Source organism: Cricetulus griseus, chromosome 2 (assembly GCF_003668045.3).
Source record: "Cricetulus griseus strain 17A/GY chromosome 2, alternate assembly CriGri-PICRH-1.0, whole genome shotgun sequence".
Lineage (NCBI taxonomy): Eukaryota > Metazoa > Chordata > Mammalia > Rodentia > Cricetidae > Cricetulus > Cricetulus griseus.
Genome location: NC_048595.1, coordinates 214,325,237 through 214,341,822, shown reverse-complemented (window position 1 = coordinate 214,341,822; position 16,586 = coordinate 214,325,237). Strand labels below are relative to the sequence as shown.

Sequence of the window (16,586 nt, the reverse complement as noted above, 5' to 3'; positions counted from 1 at the left end):
AAATTCAGAGGACAACAAAAATGACATGAACAGTAAGCAGGAACAGATTTTGTATGAACGGTGGCAGAAAAGGAAAGCAAATATTAAGATACTCAATTATGTATGTTGCAATGAAACATAAAATAGGAATGTCATTTTGAATTTCATAATGTCAGCAAGAAATGCATAACACAGCAGCATTGTGTTCCTCTCTACTTACAGAGTCTTCTGGTCTCAGGGACCTCAAGTACATGGAGAACTAAGCTTATTGATTGGTAGTGAATCTCATACAAAATACACCTACACTTTACAGTTAACTTTTACAGATGTATTTAAAATGAATTGATTTCTTTATTGACTTGATACAGCTTAGAGAACAAGAGGCACATAAAATAAACTCATTACGAAAAGGCTGAGGTTTTATTTTGTTTTCATTTTAATATGTTGAATTTTAAAATCCTAGAGGTTATTTTACATAACATTTAAGAGTTAGAGGGCAGCCAGGCAGTGGTGGCTCACGCCTTTAATCCCAGCACTCTGGAGGCAGAGGTAGGTGGATCTCTGTGAGTTTGGGACCAGCCTGGTCTACAAGAGCTAGTTCCAGGACAGCCTCCAAAGCCACAGAGAAACCCTGTCTCAAAAACCAACTCCCCCTAACAAAACAAGAGTTAGAGGGCAGATTTAGTTAGTTTTAATTACTCTGCACTATCCATGCATCCTCCTCCTCTTCTTCCTTCCTTTCTTTCCTCTTTCCTTTCTTTCTTCTTTCCTTTCTTTCTTTCTTTCATTATTTTACTTGCCATATAGGGATGACTATTTTAAATTGAACAAAATTCTATTAAAAATTCCATAGTAAGGGACTATGTATAGAAAGTGAAAGGAACATTCAAGCGTGCCTATTTAAGAGTGTGTGTCTCATTTCCAAGGAGGTATTCCATACTAGAGAGGATGTAGTAACAGAAGGGACTGAAATGGCTTAATTTACAGTATCCATTTTCCTCTACATCTTTCATGTATTACAGAGGGCACTCCAATTTGCATTTGAACACTTCATGTCAGACAAGGGGTCATCTCAACGAATCATAATGACCAGGGTATAGTACACTTTCCTCAGTAACAACAAACCAGATGGATGTGTCATATTTTTTCCATCACCTTTGAAGTTCTATTTATATGATACACATGGAATAAATGAAGAAGAGAATAGATGAAAATATTAAAGGTTAAATATTTATTTTAGCATGTTTGTGTTTCAGTTTACTGTGTAAAACTTATTGACTTTGTATTAACCTACTTTTTTCCATATGTAGCAGAAATTTCTACTAAATATACATCTTGCTAAGGTGAATAATGTAATTATTAAAATGACAATGATATTTTAAATTATAGATGTCTATGATAGATCTTAGAAAAATTAAGAGTTCTGTATAGTGGTGATTTCTTTATCTCAAATAATGATGAATATAATACTGTAGACCAAGAAGAAATAAGGTAAATTTTACCAAAGAATTGAATTTCTAAATATCATTTAAAGATAAGCAGTGTCTGGTACTTACAAAATAATATTGATGTATACTATCTTCATTTTTATTAAAAGAGGAAAATGTGTAGTATAACGTAAAATATACTTAGTTACAAATGGAAATTTTATTTGTGAGCCTAGGCTGTAGAGGCTGCACCATCTTTCTGGCACAGCAACTAGAATTTTATAATAACTGATAAGTGGGCTTGAACCTGATGTCAAAGCCAGATCTGTGACATAGATCACTTTTGTCCCTTATCTGCATCCTGTTGTTTGTAATATAATCATTAGATAATCCATAGTAGGGAAACTAGTTCATGTTCTTCAAGCAAGTCTCTTCTCTCTTGCACTCCATTATCTGTATTATCTAAATCTAGTCACTCAGTTCTACCATTTTGCTTATTAAATGACTTATATACTGCAAACTTCAAATTCAACATAGAAATCATAAGAACCACATATGTTTTTGAAAGGCTGTGAAATTATTGTATAAAAACACCACAGGAAACTTTTCTTTGGATGATAAATCCATAATATATGATAATGTCTTCTTGTTTCAAATCCTTTGAAGACTTATTTGTGCCAGAAATAACTTGCAAGGGTTTCTAGAAAACACTCTCTGGGGTGATTGTGGTCTGCAGAGAGGGAACCAATCACAGGCAGAAGGGACAACTTACCCAAATCATGTAGTTGAAGGTGGTAGATGCAGAACCCCTAAATAGACTTTCATCATGTACTCTACAACACAGGAAAACCATATCCACTCCAGAGAGCAGTATGAAAATTGACAATATATGGAATTTCTTATACTGTCATTCATTTCATAAGACTTTACTCCCATGAAATTGCAAATATAGAGCCATACATTGAAATCTCTCTCATCTTTTCAACTTATACCCATCAGAATGAGACAGCTAGAAGGTCAGATCACAAACACTGCCTTTTCAGGTATGAGGAGAGGAAACAAAATGATCAGAAAGTTTTTAAAATACTTCTAAAGCCATAGTGCAGCAATAGAGCATTTGCTTGCCAGGTTGTGTGCTGAACCCTAGGTTGGAACTTCAATAGCTGTTGACAGAAATAAAGCAACTAACATTTGTGTAAGAACACACATACATACTTTGAAACATGAAAAACATCAATGTTGTCAATGTTCGTTGGATTTGTGTAGATCAAAGAACAATGGAAATTCACAGTATTTTGATTACCAGTTTCTACACCAAAGTAATCAAGGTCAGGCAAACTCATCTCCAACAAGCACAACCTCATTCACTTCATGGGGTCAAGAGATCTAAGCAATAGGCAGTTAGATTTAACCCTGAGGACCTTCATTCCCCATCTTAGTTTTCAAGGCTTTTTATTTGTTAGACAGCAGATGCACCCATTTCCTTACATTCCCAAAACAGCCACTCTCGCATGCCTAAAGCGACAACTGCAACTTCAATTGAAGACTCATAAACCTCACATGTACTTGAGTAGTAACAAAAGGAAACAAACACAGATGGCATGTGACAATTGGCTTCTCCCTGATTTTCTCTTGTATTATCCTTATTTTCTGATATGTTATCACATGGTTCTGTGAGCACTGGTCTCCCAAGAGAGTCCTTATCATCATATAAACAAAGGGGATAAATGCTTGGGGAGGATGAAAAGGAAAGGGGGATAAACACAAGCAAATGAAAACCCCTTGTACCTGACGTTATGGAAAAATAAACATAAAGACACTAAGATGGAAACAAAATAGTGCCATGGTTTACATGTGGGGTTTGGATGGAATCTAGGGCTGTGTTCAATTTTTAACTCACCATCTCAAAACCACTTCTTTTCATCCGCCTGCAGGACTTGAGGTAAGTACGGATACGTTTTCTGGCACGCTCTTGGTACTCAGGGAATTGTCGCCTGCATGAGTCAATGATAGCCTGGATCTTTTCTTTGGGCTGCTTAGAGATTGGGACCATTCGGTCCAAGTTTTCATCTACAAACAGCCTGACAAACATCTGTTGGCAAGAGGGAGACAGAGGAGAAGGGTTTGGAGGACTGCTCTCTTCTGTTCCTAGCTTCCTGTCTTGATTACCGAGAGGAAAATAATTCTTTTTCTGGTTTATGCACTGGAGAATTTTGCAAATGGAAAGCCAGGAAATTTAAGCAAACACTCTTTAAAGGTTTTCTAAATGGCTGAATTAAGTATATAAATATATATTTATATAAAGAGAAAGAAAGAAAGGAGGGTAGGAGAGAGAGAGAGAGAGAGAGAGAGAGAGAGAGAGAGAGAGAGAGAGAGAGAGAGAGAGAGAGAGGAAAGCAGACAGACAAACAGACAGAAAAAAATGAAAAATAAAACATCAGGAAATAACAGTAGAACCAGGACAGCTGAGCACCCATTGCATCACTTTTAATGATAAATGGGACTGAGACATTGCCACACTGCACAGTGGACTCATTTCTGAGAACCAACAGTTGACTCCCTTGTCATGCACAATTAAGAAAGCAAAGGAAATAACTGATGACAGACAGGCGTAACCATCTGAGCCCCCTTCAACCTAGGTGGACATGCATACTCACACAACACAATTCCCGTTCTCAGCACCCATTTGGCTTTACAATTCTAAACAAAACAGCAATTCTGTTGTCTGCTTGTCAAAGAGTGTTTCATGTACTTTAAAAATCCTTCTGAAAATTAAACAAACATGGTTCTAGTATATTCACATTGACCAACAAGCAATGGCATGAACGTGAAGTGGTCAAAACATAGCCACACAATGTGGGGGACTCACATTGAACGCTTTCAGCCTCTCGGCTTCCACGCCATCTGTCTCGTTCACTTTCTCAGAATCCTCATGTTCATCGTGGTCATCTTCATCCTCATCTCCCCGGTTGAGTGACAGATCCTCTGCACCTCGATCAACACTCTCGTTCTTGCCAGAGTCATAGCTGGAGTAACTGTGTGCTGGAGACTAAAAACAAAAGGCCACATTTCCACTTTTCAATCTTCTGCCTGGACTGTCACTTTTATGCTTTACTTTTCATGTCAATAGTTATTCAAAATCATGTTTTATGACTTGGTAACTCTAGGTCTATGGCATTTTAAATTATTGATCAAAGATAATTCAAATAGATTTAAGAATAGCATTTCCTCCTCTATACTAGTAACATTTCAACAGTATCTATAGTTGCTCTGAACACTTGCACCTCTCCAGAAAAGTCTTATTGAACTTAGTGCTTCAAGAGTAGCTACTTTTTCTACTCAATATTAATGTTAATAAAAGGAGCAATCCATAATTAACATACAATGAGTCATATTGCTGGAAGTAGATATGACCTCAGTGCATAGCCAGTCTGATTGTATTAATTTTCTTTGAACACACTAGAAACTGAAGAATAAGGATATTTAATTAATTTGCCCAGTAAAGACTATATAAATATTACTGAGAATAGAGGTACTAATTGCATGATACTTTAAAATATATTTGTAAAGGGTGAAAGATTTATATGATCTGAAGAGAAACCAGAATAAGTAAAATGAAAGTAAAATAAATAAGTAAACAAAAAACAAAAATAGGTTTGTAAGGTATCTATGAGAAATCTTAAAATATCATGATTTTCATATAGTAAAAATTCATGAATCTCTTTACTATCTGATACGTTTATTACTTCTATACTTTAGCATCCATTAAGGACAGGGTACAGGTAAATTCAGATGATTAAGTGGATGCACTGCATAGTTCAACATAAATACTTCAAAATCTGAAAATTAAATATTTTAAAATTCATTCTCACATATTAACAACAGTTGATGACCTCTGTAGATGTCTGTTTGTTGGTTCAAGCACCCATGCAGAATCTGTATGTACATTGGCCATTCTACACCAAGTAAAATGATTTAGATTATTTTTAATTTGGAAATGCTTAATGTTTAAATATAATCACTTGTTTTTCTTAGGATCTAGTGAGTAACGCACATTTGTTTGGGAGAACTGACACGAAAGGAAATCGGTGTGTATATATTTTGATAAAGAGCTTAACTGGACACTAAGCTCAACGAAAGACTGTTACATGGCCCCAAAGATCCCAGCAGTTACCAAAGACTACTGAGATACGAAGCAGAGATACAAGAGAATTTAGAGATGACCATTCTGTAATTTTTATTCACACAAAGATTTTCAGAGATGTCAAATAACATAAAACAAATTATGAACATTGTGAATACATGATAAAGAGAAGACATTCGTGTTTATAATTAGCCTACAGGTTGCTTCTGTATTTACATCTATCCAGGGAGGAGCTTTTATCATTCCAATTCTTCAGATAAAGAAACAGTTTCCAAAAAGCTAAACAACCTTGCCTCATCGAGACAACTGTATGCTTATTTGAATTCAGCTCTTCCTGAAACCAAAATCTGTAGATCAGGTTTACAGCTCAATTTGCATTCTCCCCCTCCCTCTCTTCATCTCTCCTATTTCTGAAGAAATGACAGATAGTACTTCTGCTTTATGTATTGAAAATGTTAATATTAGAACAAATAAACAAACAAAAGGTTCATTCAGAAACTGTCTTCCACATAAAGAAACAACATATTATTTCTTCTTCCTTCTACAATATAGTCTGTGATTTAGAAATACTTAAGAAGAATTATTACTTGTTTTACAACTTCCACATATAGAGTGTAGTTAAGTAATTAAATAATTTATTGTTGCTGTGCCCACTTCTTTGTTTAGTTGAATAGAGAAAAGAGATGGCAGTATCATTATGCAAAAACAACTAGGTTTTCATTCCTAAGACACAGGTATTGAAGAGAATTGTAACAAGGCTATTTTTCAACTTTATGGATAATCATATTTTGAAGTAAAATACGTTTTAAGAATAAAATTTATTCAAGAAAATACACGATTAATGAACAGGTTTTTAAAATAACATGAGAGCAATAGAAAAAAAAAACTTTTTTTCTGTTACGCAAATACCTACATGAATAATTTCTTCCCTCAATAAGACTTTATCGAACATATATTTGAGAATTATTTAATGAGTTTGATTTTGTGTCAGACATCATTCTGAGCCATACACAACACAACATAATTGAATCCTGTGTAAATATATTACTGGTAAATGAAGTCAGAATTTGAACCCCAAAATATCTCTGAGAATTGATGATCTTAACTATAGTGTTTTTCTGTGACTATGGACTGTTACAATGTATGTGGGAATCAACTCATGAGGCACTGCATTTCTCAGTGCCAACTTCTAAAAATAATACCTCTTGGATGTGACAGGAAGTCTACTCAACTTGCAATATTTAATTACAAAATCAGTTTAAGTGAACATACTCTCAGAAAATTTGAAAGACAATATATATGATACATCTTTTGTGTGGGTTGGCAGTATTCAATGTTCCACATTCCAATGAGACATAGGCCTTCACAGACTGCTCTAATAATCTGCATGGCTGAATTTCACAGGATAACTAGCATGAACATATTTATATATGGATATTTTAAATGTCTTTATTTGGACTGGTGAAATGGTTTGGCAAAATGGTTGGCCTGACAACCCGAATTCGATTCCCAGTACCTACATGTTGGTAGACTAGAACAAGCCTCTTTGAGTTGTCTTCAGCCCTCCATAGCACAATGTGGTCCATACGTGCACGTACACAATGCACATACACACACACACATGCATACACACATACACATGCATAAACTCATGCACACATATATATGCACACTCACATACACATAGAAATACACAATAAAGGTAAATAAATTTATTAAAACTAAAATCTATAGAAAATGACTGAATACATAAGGATGATCATAATAATACCACAAAATTCAAATGTCTGAAGGCTAATTTCATGTCAACTGGGTAATAAGACAGTTGGATATTTGATTAAATGTAATGCACAAGTAGGTCTGTCAAGAGGGTTATGCATGAGAATAGTATTTGAAGGAGTGGACTTAGTAAATTAGTAATTAGTAAATTAGAATTTCCTTCTTATAGTGTGTAGGCATCATTCAATGACTTAAGGGACACAGTGGACACACACAGAGAGAAATAAGGAAAGTTCTACCCCTTGTGTCTGACTGCAGGAGTGCAGGCAAAGTGAAACTCACTTCATAGACTTTACAAGTTATCTGACCTTTAAACTCACACTTCCCTAACTGTTTGGCTTTCAGATGAAAATGAATAGAACTTCTTGGTTCCCATAACTCACAGACTCATGTATCTATTATCCCCATTTCACTCTCTTTTTCTCTTTCACTCATCTCTCCATCATATCTATCTGTCACCTATTCCCTTTCAATATCCCTATTTTTACTTCCTTTGTTTCTTTTGGGAACTCTAGTACAACATGTTATCCATGTTGTTAATGGTTTGTTTATGGCTCAGCAAACTGTAGAAATTCTAGGGCATTCAGATACCTCTGGTAGGGTAGAACTAACTATAGGAGAGAATGCTGGGTTCTAGAATTAAAATGAGTTTCAAAAACAAAGAAAGAGGCATATGCAAATGAAGAATCAAGACAACTTTACAAACACATACCCTCATGTCTGAGACTCCATAGGCCTCACAGTAACTCCTATTTCTTTCTCATCCCAGTACCTTTGTCTTTTAGAAAGAGTCTCTATTACAACAGATGAAACTAACACTTCAGGTCCAGACCTCCCTTTTGAAGGCATGTATTTTCAACTCAGTCTTTACCCAAAGATAGATTATCTGAGCCTGGAAGTAAGCAGAATCCAATAGAGATGTGAGCCTCAGACAGAGTCCTTGAGATATTCCAGCATTAAGTTCCAACAGTGCTTCAAATTAAGTCCCAGACCCATCCACTGTGGGACATCACACATAACTCACCTACTCAAAGCACTTGTGTATCTTGTTTAAACTTGTGTTTTATTAAGATAAGTCTCAAGTGGTACAGAGATTAGTCAGTGCAAGGCCTACTTAATAGTATAGATTTCACACATGATATTTAAATATATAGATGGACCCTGCTAAGCAGATAATAGCATCTTAGGAAATGGACAACTGTTTTTAAATTTGCTAGGAAGGCAGAATATATCTGGAAGACCTCTAAAATGGGGGATCTTAAAGGGTCAATGTTCCTTTAATTCCTGTCAATAATGGCCTATGCATGAGGTAGTACAAAGATTACACCAAAATATAACTGAGCCAATAGCAGAGACACATTGAAACAAAACCACTGATTTTTGATGGAGGAGTTAAGTTCTAAAAATTGGCATCTTCTAAAGTATGAACTGCTAGCAAGGTGAAGCTACCCGAAGTAATAAAATATAAGTTTGCAAGGTTTCCTTTTAAATATATGAAACATAGTATATTTTAGGTGGCACTGTTCAATATTTGAAAGATACTATATTGCATTTGCCTGAATCAAATAATTTGGCTAATTCAATTTTTCTACACATGCTGTAAGGCATGCAGTCTTAGCTGACTGATGTACACACTTTGAATAGGGAAAGAATTACAGCACTAGTCAATCACAATAAAGAAAGCCCAACCCCTGGGCTGAGCTCCTGGAGCTCAGTTGAAGACATGGAGGAGGGATCATATGAAAAAGGGGATCAAGAACTGGATGGGAAAAACCACAGAGACAGCTGACCCCAGCTAGTGGGAGCTATGGGCTTGAGCTGGGGAACCTTCATGAGACCAAACTAGACCCTCAGAATGCAGGTGACAGTTATGTGGCTTGATCTTTCTTTTATTTGGCAGTGGGGAGGGAGGACTGGCAGTGGGACCAGGACCTATCCTTGGCACATGAACTGGCTTTTTGGAGCCCTTTCCTTGTTCAGCCTTAATACATGGGGGAGGGGCTTGGTCTTGTCTCAAGTTGGTATGCCAGATTTGTTGACTCCCCAAAGATGATCTTTCCATCTCTGAGAAGTGGATGGGGAGTGGGAAGGGGATAAGGAGCAGTGTGGGGCAGGAGAAGGGGAGGGAAGAAGAACTGGTGTTAGCATGTAAAATGAAAAAAAATAAATAAAAAAGAGAAAAAAGAAAATGTCATTCATTATTGAAAATTTTGAAGGTTTTAGTGTTTTCCAAATAATTATTGCCAGATTAAACTATTTAGTTATCGCCAGTTTGGGGAATCATTTCATGTCTGAGCCATTAAATATTTAGGTAGTCTTTTTTTTCTGAACCAGAAGCAAATGCTTTCATTAAAGTGGACTTTGTGAGTTTTATCATCTTTTTGATATCTATTGTCTGTCCAATCAAGTCTACACTTTAAATCATCTCCAAGTTTTATGATACAATTCATTCTTCATTAACTGTCTTATTTCTTACCCACAAGGAAATATGGTCTTACTTGGTTCATGGCCTTTATATCAAGACACTTTTATATGAGAATGGTGTTCCTTGATTTCAGTTTTCATATCATTATTGATTTTAAACACACCATTAGTATTTTAATGTACTCTCAACCCTTGCTTGAACAAAGAAACACAATACATAGAAAGCCTTTATAAATCTGTAAATCAGAAATCTGAATTCTGTTATTTTACAGAGGATTCATATTAGAGTTTAAGCCTAAAAAATGCAGACACATAATGCTTCTCTTGATCAAAACATCAATACAAATAGCATACAAATTTTCAAATTAACTGGTCAATGACTGATACCAATTTGACAATTTCTCTTTGTTTTTCCTTGCTTGAAAATAATTTTTGAATTAAAATTGTGATGAACCTTTCTAAGAAATACAGCACCAAGATTTTGGAAACAAACTTTCTAGCTTTTATTTAAATACATATATGACAGACTGGTTAAATGAAGTTAGTTCTTCCTGCAGAAAGCGATACCAAAGTACTTATCAAAACAAAGATGACATAACTCAAGACATTTACATGTGTTTCACTGAGTAAATATGTATTGTTTTCTTTATTATTGATTTTGTTTTCTCATGTTTGTTCTCTGCTTTATTAGTAGAGTCATGAATCTTATAATCTTTATGTTACCTTCACCATCTGCATTCTCATGTTGTGGGGTAATCTCTTCACTTATTTTCCTAACTTCACTGAAATTTAAGTTTTAAGATTGAAAATTTAAACCACATTCCAGTTTATACTATTTGGTTTTGGCTTCTTGAAATCTACTTCTTTCTCTAATGGAGTGAATAGAATGACCGATAATTCTGGATAAATACATGCTATTAATTGAAGACACAATATTTTAAAATTACATCTTAGTTACACATAGTACCTTATAACCTATACAGAATTATTAATAAATCTACATACATAAATATTTTCTTACTGGAAAATTTATATGTATGACTCACATCATTGAATTGGTGGCAATTCTGTGTGTAATTTGTTCTGGAATTATGAGGAATCATATGGGAAGATTCTCTGTTTGGTGTACTATTCTAACTTAAAGTGAGATAGAAAAAATTAATAGCTAGATACCTTAGCTACCTTCAGACCAATTATATGTTATGTCATGCAAATGCAACAAAGTCCACTTTGATACTTTGAGGGGTTTCAAAAGGAGAAAAGGAGAGAGGGGGAGGGGAGTGAAAGGTTGGGAGAGAGAAGAGAGATTGAAGAAAATGAATGGAATAAAGGAAGAAAAAAGAAAGGAAAGAAAGGAAGGAAGGAAGGAAGGAAGGGAGGGAGGGAGGGAGGGAAGGAGGGAGCGAGAGAGAGAGAGAGAGAGAGAGAGAGAGAGAGAGAGAGAGAGAGAGAGAGAGAAATAAAGAAAAGAAGAAAGAGGAAAGGTGATATGGATGTAAATGTTTCCCTAAAGTCCAGATGTTGACAGCTTGGTCCCCATTGCTTGACACTGCTGCAAGGTGTTGGACTCTTTGAAGCACACAGCCTCATGGAAGGAAGTTGGTCATGAAGGTCATGCCCTTGAAGAGGATATGGAGACCACATGCACTGCCATTCCCTTCCCTCCTTCTTGGCTGTGATGCAGAGGCATCTTTTCCTTATCACCTATTTGTGGTTATGATGCACACTGTGAAATTTCTACAATTAGTGTCCTAAATTTTCTCTTTCTTAGTTGATTATATTTTACAATAGTAGTAATCTGCCTAATAGTAAAAAATCTTTTCCTTTTACATATGTGTTGCCTTAACAAATATTCTATATTAAACCGTGGCTTCGAGCATTTTGATCTGTGTCTCTTTTCTACATTTCCCCAGAAGAGTAGCACATGTTCACATTAACCCCATGCACTTTCAGTGTTGAGGAGTTCCCTAGAAAGCCCTCCTGCACTGTCATTGTTAACAGAAGCTGAAATGCACACCCAAAAGTGTGAGGCATCTTTTCTTTCTGGGTACATTAGTCTTACAGTTTATTTGTTATAAGATAGGGACCTGATAGGGAGTTGCTGGGGGGCGGGGGAGGGAGAGGGAACTGGGATTGACTTGTAAAACAAGCTTGTTTCTAATTAAATAAATTTTACAAAAACAGAAAAAAGGAATAAAAGCAGGCCATATAACAATGCAGCAATGGTAGTGACAATGCAACTTTACATTCATTTGTTTTTTAGGAGATATTTTCTGTTTCTGAATTGGAGTTCCCCTTTATAAAATAATGAAATGTCTATTTTTAGACATGTGAATGACATTGAACTGCCTCAGCAATGCAAATTGGAGTATTGTTCTTACTCTGATAATCTCAAGCTTGAGTCTCTATCCTTCTTATGTATTAATAAGTATGAATGTGTTCTTCCTAGTAAAATGTGTTAGTAATCTACATATAATATACTGAATACCTCAAAAAACTCATTCTGAGAAATTCAACAGAGTAAAACAATCTAAGCATGTTCTGAGTTTTGAAAGAACAGCACAAATATAGAAACAACTTCTATAATTCTTTGACTAAAGTTAAATAACTTGATTAAAACACATTGGAATGAGTAAAAATTTCTTCAAGTATAATATATAAATGGGCAGTGATGATGCTAAAGGATAACATTGAAATCATAAGGAGATTTCACTGAAACACATTACAAAGGCTACTACAAAAACAACAATGATGAAAAGCTAAGCAAAGGTAAATATTGGCAGTTAGTAAGGAAGTCAGAACCCTGGAGAACCACTGGCCAAAAGATGAAACAGTACAACAGCAATGAGAAACAGGGTGTTAGCTCTTCCCACAGTAAATAATGGAATTGTGGTGTGATTCACAAATGCCATTCCAAGGTGCATATTGCAAAAAATAATTCAAATCAAGGTCTAAAAACCATGCTCAAACACACACATACATCTATCACAATGAGCAACAAACAAGTCAGATCAACCCAAATGTCCATTAATGGTATGATGTGTCCACCTACATGAGGAATCTAAAGGAGACGCATTCTTAAGTGCAGATTGCTGGGGACTGAGGACTGGGCAAGAGGACAAAGGAGAGAGTTCTTACAGAAAAGAACTTTCAGATCCACAGGATGGCAGGTTTCTAGAGATCTTTGATATAACAATGTGAGTGTGCTTACTGGTGCGTGCACTTTATGTAGTTAGAATTATAAATTTTGTTTGTTTTTTTTTTTCTTTAAATCACAGAGCCACACCACAAAATGGTATTTAGAAAACCTCACATTTTTCTTTTTTTTCTTTTCTTTTTTTAAAAATTTATTTATTAGTTCTAGTTAGGGAACAAGCTTGTTTCTCATGTAAGTTCCTTCTCCCTCTTACTCCCCCCACCCCCAGCCTACCCCCACCCCATCCACCCACCACTCCCCAGGCAGGGTAGGGCCCTCAACAGGGGCTCTGCAAAGTCCACCAAATCTTCCTGTGCTGGTCCTGGGCCTTTCCCCATGTGTCCAGGGCCAGAGTGTATCCCTTCACGTGGGATGGGCTCTCAAAGTCCCTTCTTGCACCAGGGAAAAATACTAATCCACCACCAGAGGCTCCCTGGAGTGCAGAGGCCTCCTTGTTGACATCCATGTTCAGGAGTCTGGATCAGTCTTGTACTGGCCTTCCTGAAAGCATCTGGAGTCAATGTGCTCTCCCTTGTTCAGGCCAACTGTTCCTGTGGGTTTCTTCAACCTGGTACAGACCCCTTAGCTCTTCATTCCTCCCTTATAGGGAGACACCCTAGCCCCGCCCAATAGTCCTGGGACAGGTTCCAGGTGGACCCTGGACTCGCCCATAAGGGCGGGGCTAGGGAGCATGAGACTCTTAATCTCAGGGTCGTGGGTTCGTGCCCCACGTTGGGCGCCAAGTGTAGGATTATGGTCTCTTTATTCCAGAAGACACCAAGGTAAAACACAGGCCAGAGCTAGGTTATAGAACCCAGCCAGCGCGGCCAGAACAAAAAGGGCCAGGGTCCCCACGTGCAGCCCCTTAAGAAGCTCTCTTACATCACCCTGGCTTTCCTTCACCCCGCCCTTATGGGCGAGTCCAGGGTCCACCTGGAACCTGTCCCAGGACTATTGGGCGGGGCTAGGGTGTCTCCCTACACTCCCTCTCTTCAACTAAATTCCCGATTTCAGCTCAGTGTATATCTGTCTCTGCTTCCATCAGCCACTGGAGCCCTCATCCAGTGGCTGATGGAAAACCCCACATTTTTCTAAGAAGATATTTGATTGATCTATATTTTATGTAGCACTAAAACATCACACTGTAACCTAAAAAGAGAGGTACAGTAATTAGATGATAATACAAAACTTCAAAATTATTTGAGTCACTGTCTTGCTTGGGTAATTGTATGCTTGTACAATGAAAGATATACCACTGAAAGAATTTGACATGCAGCCAAATGTCATTTGAGAATGACACTTAAGTTTTATGAAAATTCCAAATATCTACAATTTCAATTCTCTGTTTTTTTTTAGAAAAGTATATATTATTATCTTTATATATGGGTATTCTGACTGCATGTATGTCTTTCTACCACGTCAATGTCTGGTGCCTGCAGATGCTAGAAGAGTGTGTTGGATCTCCAGGAACTGTAGTTACAGATGATTATAAGTTGTCATGCAAAAGAGTAGTTAAAACTATTCGCCACTAAACCATCTACCCAGATGCACAATGTTGTTTTTATTTAGATTTATTTCTATTTATATGTATGCACATGAGTGAGGTTGCCTTCAGAGACCAGGAGAAGACACCCTGGAACTAGAACTAAAGGTGGGTGTCACCATCATAATATGAATACTGTGGAAAATGTCCAGGTTCTCTTTAAGAACTTTAAGAATTCTTAACTGCTGAATCATTTCTCCAGCCTCCATTACAATTTCATAAGAGAATGAATGTGACAAAGTATATATTTTAGAAGCTCCTAGTAACAGTTGTTAGCAATGATACTGATTTTACCACTAATTAGGAGAACAGAATACACTTTATTATAGAAGTTTGCATCCTGTAAGTGAAGATACAGTGTTTACCTTAACTATCTTTATGTTTTAAACACAGTCAAGTGTTGGAGCTGTCACACTGAAGTTGATTTTTAAGAATGATTGGCAAATTTATTTGTAATACGTTCTATAATAGATGAGAAATATCCTTCAGACACTTATGTGCTATATGTTTGGTTCTTAACTAGAGATACTTTGGTAGGTTCCAGAATCTCTAGAAGGTATACCTACCAGGAAGAAGTAGGTCGTTGGGAGTGGGTCTTGTCCTTGGCTCTTTTCCTGTCTTTTTTATACTTCCTGTACATCATTAGGTAAAGAAGTTTCTCCACCATGTGATTCCTTTGGCATGATGCTCATGCTGTTCAAGGGCATGAGGCCAAATGTCTCAAACTCTATGGACAGAATCCTCTGAAGCAGAGGGATGGAATGTAGCATTTGTTTAGTTTAGTCAAGTACTTTGACCATAGGAATAAAAACAAATTGGAATGTATCCTATTTTCTTTCTATGATTGATTAAAATAAAACATGGTAAATGTAGGCTTCTGATTACAATGGGTGCTTGGGTATTGAGGCAAGATGGATAACTCAAATCACATCTTTACATTTGCTCTACTGCGTCTCAGTACTCAAATGGCTATGACAGTATCTACTTCACAGGATCAGGAGAGAGTGAGTTACTGTGTTTAAAGTATGAAGCACATTGTAAAAGGATAATTTGCACAACATAAGGTAAATTACTATTATTGTACTTTGCATAATGATAAATGATATGGCCTCAAGATTTTGCACACTGTTCAAAGACTGTCTTTAACATAAGCCACCAAGTTTTCCTTCCCTCTTTTAAGAACTGTGTGATCTTGGATGACTCATTTAACCTCTCAGGCTTCCCCTTAATAAATTGATCACAATCAAATCATTATGCTGGACATAATAAATATATACCATTTTGCTTGTCAATTAAAATAATGCAGGATAATAATAGCACCTACAAACATGAAAATAATGAGATATAAATGAGTTCCTGTTTATGGGCAAAAACTACTAGAACATTGTCTCCTTAAATTTCTGTCTGGTGGTCCTGTCCAGTGGTGAGAGTGGGGAGTTGAAGTCTCCAACTATAACTGTGTGAGGTCTTATGTGTGATTTGAGTTTTAATAATATTTCTTTTATGAACATAGGTGCCTTTGTATTGGGGGCATAGATGTTCAGAATTGAGACATCTTCCTGATGGATTTTTCCTGTGATGAATATGAAATGACTTTCTTCATCTCTTTTTATTGATTTTAGTTTGAACTCTAATTTGTTAGATACTAGGATAGGTACACCAGCTTGTTTCTTAGGTTCATTTGATTGGAATATCTTATGCCAACCCTTTACTCTGAGGTAATGTCTGTCTTTGAAGTTGAGGTATGTTTCTTGTATGCAGCAGAAGGATGGATTCTGTCTTTGTATCCATTTTGTTACCCTGGGTCTTTTTATAGGTGAGGTAAGACCATTAATATTGAGGAAAATTATAGACGATTGACTGTTTATTCTTGTTTGTTTTTCATTTGTTGGTGGTGGTGGTATTGTTTGTGGATTTGCCCTGTTTTAAATTTGGCTGTTGGTAAAGTGGGATTATATATTGCCTATGTTTTGTAGTTAACTTCCTTAGGTTGGAGTTTTCCTTCCAGTACTTCCTGTAAGGCTGGATTAGTGGCTATGTATTGTTTAAATCTGGTTTTGTCATGGAATATATTTTTTCTTCATCTATAGTGAT

General features: G+C 36.3%; 1 protein-coding gene across 7 annotated transcripts in view; it reads right to left on the bottom strand.

Moving 5' to 3' along the window:
• LOC100770406 (nucleolar protein 4) overlaps positions 1-16,586 on the bottom strand; it is a 340,437-nt gene that overhangs the window by 74,031 nt on the left and 249,820 nt on the right. For 4 of the 7 annotated variants that reach the window (XM_035440258.1, XM_035440261.1, XM_035440260.1 and 1 more), the window contains one exon: positions 4,258-4,455. In XM_035440258.1, coding sequence (XP_035296149.1) covers positions 4,258-4,455 — 198 coding nt within the window. Of the gene's footprint in view, positions 1-3,306; positions 3,499-4,257; positions 4,456-16,586 lie in introns of all 7 variants that reach the window. The other 3 variants (XM_035440257.1, XM_035440255.1, XM_035440262.1) reach the window with 2 other exon arrangements.